Source organism: Megalops cyprinoides, chromosome 15 (genome assembly GCF_013368585.1).
Source record: "Megalops cyprinoides isolate fMegCyp1 chromosome 15, fMegCyp1.pri, whole genome shotgun sequence".
NCBI classification, from domain to species: Eukaryota; Metazoa; Chordata; class Actinopteri; order Elopiformes; family Megalopidae; genus Megalops; species Megalops cyprinoides.
This window is the reverse complement of record NC_050597.1, coordinates 28,528,007-28,540,236: the sequence shown is the minus strand read 5'-3', so window position 1 is coordinate 28,540,236 and position 12,230 is coordinate 28,528,007. Positions and strand designations below refer to the sequence as shown.

The 12,230-nt window shown below is 43.2% G+C and overlaps 2 protein-coding genes across 3 annotated transcripts; one reads left to right on the top strand and one right to left on the bottom strand.

The window, feature by feature from the left end:
* The first annotated feature begins 1,925 nt into the window (after positions 1 to 1,925).
* Positions 1,926 to 8,436, top strand: pgam1a (phosphoglycerate mutase 1a). The gene is made up of 4 exons (XM_036546978.1): positions 1,926 to 2,271; positions 3,356 to 3,630; positions 5,898 to 6,078; positions 6,862 to 8,436. Exons 1-4 carry the CDS (start codon positions 2,133 to 2,135, stop codon positions 7,029 to 7,031), a joined length of 765 nt encoding a protein of 254 aa, XP_036402871.1. The 5' UTR covers positions 1,926 to 2,132; the 3' UTR covers positions 7,032 to 8,436.
* A 1,150-nt stretch (positions 8,437 to 9,586) lies between these two features.
* Positions 9,587 to 12,163, bottom strand: mettl18 (methyltransferase like 18). 2 transcript variants are annotated; one of them, XM_036547075.1, is made up of 2 exons: positions 11,973 to 12,163; positions 9,587 to 11,617 (listed from the first exon to the last, which is right to left on the bottom strand). In XM_036547075.1, exons 1-2 carry the CDS (start codon positions 12,084 to 12,086, stop codon positions 10,709 to 10,711), a joined length of 1,023 nt encoding a protein of 340 aa, XP_036402968.1. In that variant the 5' UTR covers positions 12,087 to 12,163; the 3' UTR covers positions 9,587 to 10,708. The 2 variants fall into 2 exon arrangements, with proteins under 2 accessions (XP_036402968.1, XP_036402970.1); XM_036547077.1 differs by having other exon boundaries at positions 11,991 to 12,163.
* Positions 12,164 to 12,230: the final 67 nt, after the last annotated feature.

The window sequence follows — 12,230 nt, the reverse complement described above, 5'->3', positions numbered from 1 at the left end:
CAGATCAGCTGACTGTCAGCTTCCGGAGAACGGCCCTCCCACTAATCAAAATCATTCACTGCTCGGGCAGAACACCACCCAATCGCGCTGAAACACCGCCCACCTGAAGCACAGATCACGCTACTATTGGCTATACTCATAGGCTCCTCCTTTCGGAAACAAACAACACGATGTAGGCTATCTGAAGGCAACAAAAAATCTCAGTTTAGTAGAAGGATCTGATTACGCTTTATCAACTGTTGGTGACACACGCATTAATTAATCAGCGTTCTTACGATTAAAATGGATCGCTATCTCACAATGAATCACTAGAAAGTATTATTCTAAAAATGTCGTATTTGTTTTAAATTAATGATAATTTTTTTAATTGTGATGTTCACGGTTTGTAAAATTCCGATTTCTGTGAACTGCGTAAATGCCCAAAATTACTATTTTAAGTTTACTGGGTGCTTACAAGCTCAAAACCCCCAAACCTCAACTTATAAACTCCATGACAAGCACGCTTCCTGAGCAAAACACTTATGTCACTTGCAAGGGAGAGAATGCAATTCTTGTGTTGACGCCAGGGAGTGATGTCATGGTCCGCAGTGGACTCCGCAATGTTTTGTTCAGTTAATCTCAAACCTCCTCCAACTGATAACCTTTGACATACTCAAATTCCCTTAAGCTTCTCCAAAACAAGTGGTTGTTCCTCTCAGGTATCCAACAACCTTCCTCACTACTCCTCTAAAAAAATAAATGAATGAATGAAGACCCCCGCTCTCCAGAAAAGGCCAAAAGTAAGGATCAGGGCCTAAAGGCTGATTCCCAGGTGAGGCACTGCTGCTGAACCCTTGGATACCTGATTTGCCTCAGTAAATGTCCAGCTGTATAATATGTAAAGTTGTAAGATATGCAATTCACTCTAGATAAGAGTGTTTTCTAAGCCAATGTAAGTGCAATGTTCTGGAGAGTGTCTGACCTGATATTGACTTTTGTTGGCTGACTTGTTTACAAATGACAAACAAGTGCACTCTGTCCTCCTTGACCTCAACTGATATAGTCATAGAGCTGATCACTTCATAGAAACAATGTCAATACATTCTGCACCAGATTCTGTCCTGTACCCCCTAAGGAGCTGTGGACATTAAAAACAGAAAAAGACTCTTCCCTCATAAGATGTTCCTGATAAGCTCCATGAGTGGTTCCATACCTGACCCCAAAACCCTTTCAACAGGTGTACCTTAACATTCTGACCCTGGATAGGTGGGGGTTTTTCCTCTTTATGCAGATAACACCCAAATCTTTTCTTCCTCCCAGTTATGCAAGGCTACATTCCAGATTTACACAACACACACACACACAAATTATATACTTTTATGGAATAAATCTGTTTTCCCAAATCTCAGTGATACTTACATCTCGACAGCCAAAATGAAAATAAAACAGCTTGAATGCGGTGAACTGAGAATGAATTTCTTGTCCTCTAGGTGGCGTCTCTTGTCAAAAAATTACAGTGGGAAACAACCTTATAGACTGCTGCCACCATCATGATTAACGAACACGAAGACGTTTAACTTTCTATCGTGATTCATTAAATTGGCAACTTAAAACAGATGCAATTATTAATAACAACTGATTTCAATGACAGTAAAACAAAGCTATGTTACCACTAAAATATTTAATGTTTAATCTCATAGCAAATACCAGCATAATTGTACGATACATAAAGTAATACAACCGCAGAAATTTAAAACTGAGACGTAGGCTGTCCGCCCGCGCTCAGAACAACTAACATCTTTTTAATTATTTTAGACCAGAAATCTCCCTCAACACTAGTCTTTACGGTAAGTGAAGGTCACATTGCATTGAACGGAGCGACCCGCTGCTGACGTGCGGGAAGAGGAGTTCTCACTGCGGGCAGCCTGCTGCATTCCCATTGGGCGAAGTCTATATAGGAAGTACTGACACGCAATTCGTGTCAAGTTCAGAACCAACTTGGTCCAATCACACGGTCATCAGCCTCTGTTGGTGCGGTCCTTGTCCGTGAGCGGCTGTCATACAATCATTGCAGGTATTTTTTGCACCCGTTTAATCGAAATTCTCCGTTATTAGGTCTTCGGGACCCAGTCAAAGAAGGAGGAACTTACAGAATGGCCGCTTATAAATTGGTGCTGATCCGTCATGGAGAGAGCTGCTGGAATCAGGAAAACCGATTCTGCGGTTGGTTTGATGCCGATCTGAGCGAGACTGGTGAACAGGAGGCGAAGAGAGGCGGACAGGCCCTGAAAGGTAAAGTCATTTTAGCTTGATAGCCAGCTGACTAATATAAAATTTAAATTATTATTCATTTAACGCTATGCAGTTGCTAGTTTATCAGTTACTAGCCAATGAAATAGCCTGCTAGATTGTTTGCTAGGTAAGTGTGGATTTTTTTAATGACAAAACAATACCATTAACGTGCCTAAATTATAGTAACTATAGCGGAGAGTCACAGGGATACCTGTGGGCGTGGGTGTGTTACAAGCTACAAGCTTGTTATCAAATGAACTTAGCTGGTACGTCTCGAAGATATATACATATTTTATATATATAAATAAATAAATACAATTGCGTCCTATCATTTTAGGGGTCGTAAGTTTTGCATCCATATAAATATTATAGTTTGGTGAACGTGATGATAGTCAAAACGTGGCCTCTTTCCTTTACGGAAATCTTCAGGCATGCAGCGATGAGTAGCTCGGTACCTAAATGACTAGTACCGACATCAAAAAAAAGAGGCTGGTTTGGGGCGTGTAGTTGCAGCCTGGCCTTCCTCTTCTCAGCTGTCAGTTTAGACAAGTCTCCGCCTTCTCCCACTGTATGGTACTGCTGTAACTCCACCCACTTACCCCACCCCCTTGCCGTGTAGACCATTTAAGGCAAACTTCCCCTTTCTTCTTAATACAGTCCCCGCCCAGCACAAATCTCTGACTCCTGACCGGGTAATTTTCCTCAGCGTGTGAACGTGCCGCTCAGAACGTGCCGGGCAGAACGTGGAGTCTATGCTCACAGCTATCGGCTCAGTTTTTCCGGCCAAATAAGCCAGTATCTCATGTATGACTGTAAGAACCTTCAAATGCCTCATTGGAAAGCCCAGCTACAGTTTGCTCAATGATCCGTTTCACGTTAGGATTGTGCAATCTACAAATCACAAATAATAATATTTGGCCGCATATGAGGAGGCATAATAGGCAAAGATGTTTTAAAAGGAAAATTAAGTCAATTTCATAATATAGCCCTATACAGTCGGAGATGGGTTAAAAATAAGTAAAAATAATTTAAAAAAAAAACACTTATGGGTTGAATTGCTGACGGTCTTAACCGCCCTCTGCAGATGCCAGCTATGAGTTTGACATCTGCTACACCTCCGTGCTGAAGAGGGCCATCCGCACGTTGTGGATCGTGCTGGACAGCATCGACCAGATGTGGCTGCCCGTGCACAGGACCTGGAGGCTGAACGAGCGTCACTACGGCGGCCTGACCGGCCTGAACAAGGCCGAGACCGCCGCCAAGCACGGGGAGGCCCAGGTCAAAATCTGGAGGCGCTCCTATGACATCCCCCCTCCCCCTATGGATGCCGACCATGACTTCTACACCGTCATTAGCAAGGTAATTGAGTCTGACCTGCTACACAAACCCTGTATGGGTTCTGACAGCGGGGCAGCACTAGTCTCAGAGTGACCTAGAGGTTTCCTGTTGGATCTTCTGTTACCACGCATGACGATGACTCAGTCTGAATAGTGGAATGAGTCACTTTGATATGAAGCTATATGGTACAGTATGATTAAACATAAATAGCATTTACATTATTCTATGCTTTTAGAGAAATATGGAGCATCAAGCATTAGTTCATTACATTGTATTTAAGTAACACTCATTTTTCAAAATAGCATTGTTGCAAGCACTCTAGTTTCATCCAAATTGTTGTATTAGCATGAAAAAAAAAATTAATGGTATGGATCCATTTTGAGATGGAGCATCAATACAGCTGAATCATTGTTTCTGTATTGAAGTGTCAGTACCTACCAATGTGTCGTTACACCGCTATGAGTAGGTTTAGCAGAACACCCCGAGACAAATTATTTTCAGATCTGACAATCATCGTGACCTAGCGAAAAGAAACTGCAGAACCGCAGAAAAAATTTGTATCATATTGGCAAAATTTCAAACAGAAGATGTGTAGAGTTAAAAAGACAGCAGTGGAACGGGGAAACACGCGCAGCCCCACTCTTCCGACTCCTGTTTGCGGAAGCATTGAGGTCATCACCATGGCAACTGCCAATACCCCGGAGTGACCGTACCTCGGCTCGGCAGATCAGGATGCAACTGACGGATTATAACGGGATGTTTGGCTCAGAGCCAGCTCGAGGATGTGGCAGGCGGTATAATGAGCTTAGTCAGAATCATACTTTTGCCCATCTGACAGGATGGGAATGTGTGTCTCAGAGACACCAAAACCTGTTTATTGCATGTATGGTCGTCATGGTTTCTCATGTGACGAGGTGAGGTTTTCACTTAGCTCAGCACTGCAAGCTTAGTCTCTGAGTACAAGAGAGCAAAAAGACCAAGTGGACAGAAAAGTCCATCACATGGCTCTGATTGTAATATATGAGCCATTGGCAGTATATTCATAGGTTTTCTCCTGAAAAAGTCAATTAATGCACCAAATTTTGAAAGGCCTTAGATAATAATTTTTCTGCATGTTGCAAAACAGCCCTTTACAAGGCCACAATATACAGAATGTGTGACCCTCGCAGGAGTTAATGTATTGCAGATGAGGGCAAGAGTGCAAATTTCAAAGGACGGTCCAAAAGATGATTGATTTTTAAAAGCACCTGCGGGCTGGGCCAGCGATTGGTTAAAGCATTATAACCGCATATCTGCCACTGCAACGTGGGGCTGCAGAGACACAGAGAGTACAACTGGGGACGCGGTCTGACATTCACTGCACCGGAAATCACTTTGCGTAACCACGCAAGGCTTGAGCAATCCAACGAGTAGTGGTTTTCATCCAGAGCTGTCCCAATTGGTCAGTTTTTCTACTGAGCAACATGGAAGCGGTTTTGCATCCTTGAAATATAAAGAGGTGTCATGAATTGAATACTCTCAAATGGTTACAATGCCGTGCAGTTAAGTTACTGCTGGACTAATGCATGTGACAGGATTGTTGAGGAAGAAACCAGTGTTAAAAACAATTGAAAACAGGCCTCAGGATTCATTGGTTAACTGTCTGCTGTTTAAAATTTCATGCAAAATAACATAAAAAACGGGTGTTCATTCTATTAAATCTGTCATTGATTTTAGCCACTTCTGCTCTCAAACGCAGCAGCAGAGAATAGATTTGTAATTCTGTTTGTGTCACATGACCACCCTGTTATTTCAGATAAAACACATTGCATGTTTCAGAGTTGTTTATGTATATTTCGATTGCCTTCCATTCAGTTGAATGTGTAAATACATGTAAAAGGAGTTGCTGGTGGCACCAGCAGACAGAAGTGCTAAAAAGTGGCACCCCATGCCATTCTGTCTAACCTTGTCCTTGAGGTACTAAGTATGCATAGCTGTCCTTATCAGTGCTTTGTGACCTAACCACAGATCATTGATATGGAACAGATAGTCAGCTTACTTGCATTCCACATTCAAAAGTCTGTTGCTGTCATTGTTGAAGCTACAACAGATCTGATTCACTGGCTCATTATGAACTTGAAGGGGTGTGGTCTAAACCAGTACATCCATATGAATGCATAGGAATGCAGGCAGTACCACAACATCCAGTTACCTACCAGAACCTCCTAGATGGAGGATGGTAAGAACGCAAGATCTGAATATTTGTTCGTGACAGAATGCCTGTGACGCTGCCGTCTGTTTCTCGGCAGGACCGTCGCTATGCCGACCTGACGGAGGACCAGCTGCCATCGTGTGAGAGCCTGAAGGACACCATCGCCCGTGCGCTGCCCTTCTGGAACGAGGAGATTGTGCCGCAGATCAAGGAGGGGAAGAGGGTGCTGATTGCTGCCCACGGCAACAGCCTGCGAGGCATCGTCAAGCACCTGGAGGGTATGGGTTCCAGACTCGGCCACAGAGATGTATCTCATTACATTACATTACATGCATTTAGCAGATGCTCTCTGAGTATGAGCATTCAAGCCCTACCACAAGTTAACTTGTGCAATCTGACAAAAACCAAGTATAACTACGATACAACAGTCCCTAGAACACAAATTCATAATACATTATAATGCTACACATAAAATTAACATCAAATGCAAGAAGTAGCAGGTGTTAGGGGGTGGGGATAGAAGTGGAACCAAGATGCAGTCTGAAGAGGTGGATCTTCAGTCTGCGTCAGAAGATGGCCAGTGACTCCACTGTCCTAACCCCTGTGGGACCAGTACAGACAGGGATCGTGTCTGAGAAGAGCGACCTCGTCGGGTCGGAACAGTCAGTTGCCCTGTGGTTGCAGAGCGCAGTGATATTGAGGGAACATAGGGTTTTAAGAGGGGTCGTGGGAATGAGGGGGGTGTCCCATTCACTGTCCTGTATGGCAGCACCAAGGTTTTGAACTTTATGCGAGCGATAACAGGAAGCAAGTGAAGTGAGATGAGCAGGGGAGGAACTTGACCATGTTTAGGGAGATTGTAGACAATTTGTGCAGCTGCATTTTTGATTATTTGTAGAGGTTTGACTGCATATGCAGGAAGGCAAGAAAAGAGGGAGTTGCAGTAGTCCAGGTGTGAGAGGACCAGGGCCTGAACTAGGAACGTACCATAGCCAAAATTCTGTTCATATCATAGCGTTAAACCCATTGTCAAACGTAAACCTTTCTGCTCTCGTCCCCAGGCATGTCGGAGGAGGCCATCATGGAGCTCAACCTGCCCACGGGGATCCCTATCCTTTACGAGCTGGACAAGAACCTCAAACCAATCAAACCAATGCAGTTCCTGGGAGACGAGGAGACTGTGCGCAAGGCCATGGAGGCTGTGGCCGCTCAGGGCAAGGCAAAGAAGTAGAGGGAGGCCTCCCCGTGTGACAACAGGGGCCTGAGTGAGGAGGGAGTGGGGCGGGCAGCACACTACAGCTCTCTTAAGGCCACACATACGCTCCTTTCATGCACCACAGCTGTGACATCAAGGTACCCAGTATTACCTTTCATGACTATCATAACCTTAACTATATGTAGTCCATCAGTAGTCAGTATTCCACACTGAGTGCAAAATTTGTAACAGCTGGAGTTTTGATTTCACAAATGATACTGTTAGACCAAAATTTTAGGGACCATCTGCTTGACCCAAAAAAAGCGGAGCATAGGCATTCCATTGACCATTGGGTGTCTGAAAGGCACAAAATCCCCATTTTAAATTTAGCACCTTTTAGATTTCTAAAGCCAATCAGTGGTTGTTTGAAAAACGATATATATTTTTAATGTAAAGTGATAGTTTATTTGCACGGACTGAGGCAAGCAGGGTATTAAACAACCAATCATCACCTTCCGATCTTTGACCTTTCAGTCTTCACCTGGAAGCCAGGCCTGATCATTGTAGATCTTCTGGTCTCATGGCAACTGCTGTTAGAAAAAAAGTGAGGGGAAAAAAGGGGAGAGGGGGCAGGTCTGTGCTGGTTTCAGTTGAATGTTTCGAATACCTGTATAACATTACATCAGGGCTGCTCTATACTTCAGTCCCTCAGTTGCATTTAGTGCTTCACTTCATTGTTTTGAAAGGGCTGCTTTGAGCGGTTGTAAACTGCACATTCCATAGTGAAATGATTGGCATTAGAGGGGTGCTGTATGTCATTCAGGAGCTTTTCTGAGGGCTGTGGTAGTGTGAAGACCCTCACTCCTCTCTCCCTGGTGCCCTCTGGTGGTAGTTTACATAAATAGCATTGCTGTTTGTCTGTGGCAAGTTGTCATGACCTGTTTCCCAAAAAGAATTGGCAGCACAGTTAACACCCTTCCCAATGTGTGTGCCTGCGTGTGTGTGTGTGTGTGTGTGTGTGTATCTGTATGTGTGTGCAACTGAGAGACTGAATAAGTCATTTCATACACAGGCTGCAGTTACGGAGGATAGGAAATGCTATCATGTCCGTTGGAACCTCTCATTAAAATAAAACGATATTCTTCCAGGTTATGATTTGAAATGATGTGATTTGTATGGTCAATATATCAATTTTTTCAGTGTACACATGTTCTAATTTTTCTCCACCACCCAGCTGATGACCAGTATATCGCAAGACCAGCATGACACATGCATTGGGTGTGTGTGTGAGTTGTTCTGCCCTGGCCCACCCCATGAGTCTTTGCTTGACTTTGCTGCCAGTGATTTGACTGAGTGTCACTCTGAGTAGGGTTGTGTTGCGATGCACTGTTTGAAATGTACACTGAACCCCTTGTGCAAATGTAATAAATCTGTGTGCAGATGTCACTGCGTCGTCTGTTTCATTTGACCAAAGTTTTGTGTTGCTTTGTGTTTTGCCACATAACAGTGACATACATAATTGCAATTTAAAATTCATAATCATGTTTATATTTTTTTAAAAACTTTAAAACTTTTTTAAAATTGTGTCATAGGCTCAGATCTGTGAGTCGTTAATGTCAAAAGCAAGGTTTAGCCCTGACATTAGAAAAGTACTAGAGTTTTCATACAGGTGCATGTTAGGCTGTACAGACTATGACTATGTGCTGGGCTGGCCCTTTTCAGGCCTAGCAGCCCACCATGTAAATTAAAAATATGAAATGATTCTGCAAAACATTTCTATAAATTTCAACAACTTCAACAGTTGGACCAACAGTGTGAGCCCATACAATTGTGAGACTGTTTTCTTGACTGATAAATGCAGCACTTTGCTTTAGTTGGGTATATGCTTTCAATTAGGAGAATTAAGCATGAATGGAATTTCCATTCAGATCCTTATACTTTTCCTCATTTCTGAATTCATGCAAATCGTGCCAGCCGTAGCAGTGTATTTCCACATTGCAGGGCATATATAGTATGCTAATATTCACACCTACAATACCAACATTCCAGAAACAGTGCGGGAGCATTTCATACGATACAGGTTTAAACAGTAGCTAATATTTTTATAGTGCACCTTTGTTGGTTTACAAATTCTATATTATGACTAGCAAAACTTAAGTATAAAAAATTCTATTGGTTCAACACACCTATAAGACTATATTCAGAAAAGCAATCTAGTAACATGACCATTAGTAGTGTTAATCCTAATGGATCAGTAGTAGCTATATTATTAGTGTTAATGAAATAGACTTAATATATAATGGTTAACACAGTAGCATTATTGTTCATGTATTTTAACTATGCATCTAAAACAGATTAAAATGAAAACACGTTTTGTTGACAGGCCAAAATTGCAATGAATGAGAAAAGGACAGGATACAGTGGGTATCCAGTGTGAGTCAGCACTGAACAAGCTATAAGCAATGTACTACATGAGTTGCAGAAAAAGGCATGCAGTGTGAAACAACATTTAGACTTTATTTTTCACATAATCATCAGAATTCATCGACCACTGGAACACATGCCTTCAGCACCACCCATATTGGCTGTCAGCTCAACGTCAACCAAAAGCAACTTTTATTATTGTAAAATTTGATTATAATGTGTTGCTATTATGTATTGCTTTGAACACTTAAAGGGTTATTACAGTGTGTGCATTCTTTTCATGGAGAAGTAACCATGCATAGTCCAAGTTGTGGTATTGAAGCCCTGTTAGCCAACTCAAATCACACAAAAATAAGGCATAACCGGTACTTGACTAGAGCTTCTTTGGAGATATGCAGTCCGGTTAAATGACCTGTTGGCAATGGCAGGAAACAGTAGGTGTGGTTGTGGCTATTACAGCATGACATGCACTAGACAGAGAAGGAGGAATGCAGACATGCTACCAGAGGGAAACACCCTAGCTCACACACGCAGTCACAGGAGCTTAACAAACATAGATAGGACTGCACACAACTGCTATGTTTGTAAAGGGTGGAGGTCTTTAGGGGGGTTCTGCGGTTAACATACAACACTCTGCTGTTCCATCTACCATTCACTGCATTTGCTTAGCAGAAGATTATGCAGAGCAAGTACCATAGCTTACAGTTAACATTAACCACTTGTATAGCTGGACAGTCAGAATATTTCAGGCCTGTTCAGGTCTCTGGCTCACTTTTACAGCCCCTCTGCAGCCTCTACCTGGAGCACACGGCCTCAAACCAAACTGTAACCACAAAATGTGACAAGGTATCACCAGTTCATGAAGACACACCTGAAGAATGCTGCTTCAGATGAAACACACAGAAATATAGTCAAGATGTCCAAATTTTGGATGGAAAACATTAATTACAAATTATTTGATTTGTAACTACGATTTACAGGGCAAACAAAATGACAATTGAGTTCTCTCAATCAATTCATCGCACAGACTTAATGAGGCCTGCATCTCAAGCCTTTTTATGCATATTCCAAATTACCTGTTATTTATGTTGCCTTGTATTTCACATGAAATGTGAAAATCACCAGCTACACGGATGACCCTGAAGTTACACATTTTAGTCCCTGTATGAACTGTAAATGTTGCTTTTCAGGTGTCTATCCTATGACATATGTACACAGATGTTCACACAGAATGAATGTTGCTTGTTGTACTCTTAATAAAACCAACTCATATCAGATGCGTGGCTTAATTAAACAGTCAGTGGCTTGTCAGATTTCTTGAAGGTCAAGGAGACAACATGCCTCTGAAGGCCCTGCTCCACATTCTTCAAGCACTTCATTTTGAAGATGTCCTTCTCCTCCACAAAACTCTGGAACAGGTAGAGCCCTCCCCCGACTCCAAAATAATGAGCCTTGGTGGCCAAGTAGACTAGACCGTCTTCGGCAAGAAGCCTGTGGAACACCTCGTGCAAAGCAGAGTAGTAGGCTGTATTGTAAATAGTCTCAGATGTGAAGATCAAATCATATTTTGGTGGTGGGTCACTGCTTAGCATTAGTGGGAGGAAGGACGTCCAGTCACCTGAAAAGAATCTACATTTGGCTATTTTCGCGTGCTGCGGAGGATCCGTGGCTCTCCTCTTGGCTGACGGACTTCCGTCCTTCTCCCCCACTTTCTCATGGTCTTGCTCATCACTGTCGTCGTCACACTCGCAGTTCAGCAACACGTTCGGCACAGTAAGACGTTCTATCACTGTACTGTTGTAGTCCTGGAAGTGCACCTCATGCGCGCCTCTCTTCAGCGCCAAGATGCCCAGAAGCCCTGCCCCACAGCCCAAATCCAGCACCGTTTTCCCAGAGAAAACCTCCCCCTCGCTCTCCAGGTACTCCAGCAGGTCGTACGTGCACTCCCAAATCTTGAGACCACCCTCGTACACACCGGAGATGAGGTCCGTGTGTTGGGCTGCCGTCTGGGACAGTATCTTCTCGCTGTCAATCAACTCGGAAGCAGTCTGCTCAAACACGGACTCGTTGAGATAGTGGATCGGAGGCAGGGTCCCCAATGAGAACGTCTCACAGACCGTGTTTTCCAGGAGGGACTGATAATCCAGGGGAGGGCCGTGCTCTTTCGACGCTTTTACTTTTTCGGGGCCTTCTTTTGTCTGAAATTGAATAGTGGGGAGAACTGATCATTACTCAAGCACATTACAAACCGTTATTGTACAGTCAACTAGCTGGTAGGATGGGTCGCTCTTCCCTACCGACACATTATGCACGCAATCCCAAAATAATATAGTCTAACTGCTCCTTCTGGAACAAACAATTTTGAAAAATGGCTAGCTGCCTATCTAGTTGTCAGCTGATACCAGGAAACCCTGGTGCCAAGCGTATAATTAAGCTAACTAAGCAAACTACTACTGAAATAACTAGCTAGCTAGCTAGCATGTCAATTGTCTGTTACTTGATGTTACATTGAGTCGGGTAACACGTGGCCAGCTTCTACTAAGTTTCACGTACGGTGTCTGTAGAAATTACTTGTTTTGCTTCGTGGGCCTCCTCCTTCTGAGTCGTATCTTCGTTGTCGGGTTCACCCGTTTTTATCTGCAGATCGAAGTTGAAGCTAAATGCCATTGCAATGGCAAGAAGAGAGGCAGTCGTTTATGAAATCTTAAAGCATTTTATTTGGCCACACGCACGTCTTCACGGGAGTCAGCAAAAATGGACTTCATTACCCATGAGCCTTTGCGAATTGTACGAGCCGTCCCTTCCTTTGTT

Excerpts from the sequence above, each read along its gene's own strand:
- pgam1a (XM_036546978.1), top strand. The coding sequence starts at position 2,133 with ATGGCCGCTTATAAATTGGTGCTGATCCGTCATGGAGAGAGCTGCTGG. Across the intron at positions 2,272-3,355 it reads AGGCGGACAGGCCCTGAAAG|ATGCCAGCTATGAGTTTGAC; the intron begins GTAAAGTCATTT and ends CGCCCTCTGCAG. Across the intron at positions 6,079-6,861 it reads CATCGTCAAGCACCTGGAGG|GCATGTCGGAGGAGGCCATC; the intron begins GTATGGGTTCCA and ends TCTCGTCCCCAG.
- mettl18 (XM_036547075.1), bottom strand. The coding sequence starts at position 12,086 with ATGGCATTTAGCTTCAACTTCGATCTGCAGATAAAAACGGGTGAACCC. Across the intron at positions 11,618-11,972 it reads AAGTAATTTCTACAGACACC|ACAAAAGAAGGCCCCGAAAA; the intron begins GTACGTGAAACT and ends ATTCAATTTCAG.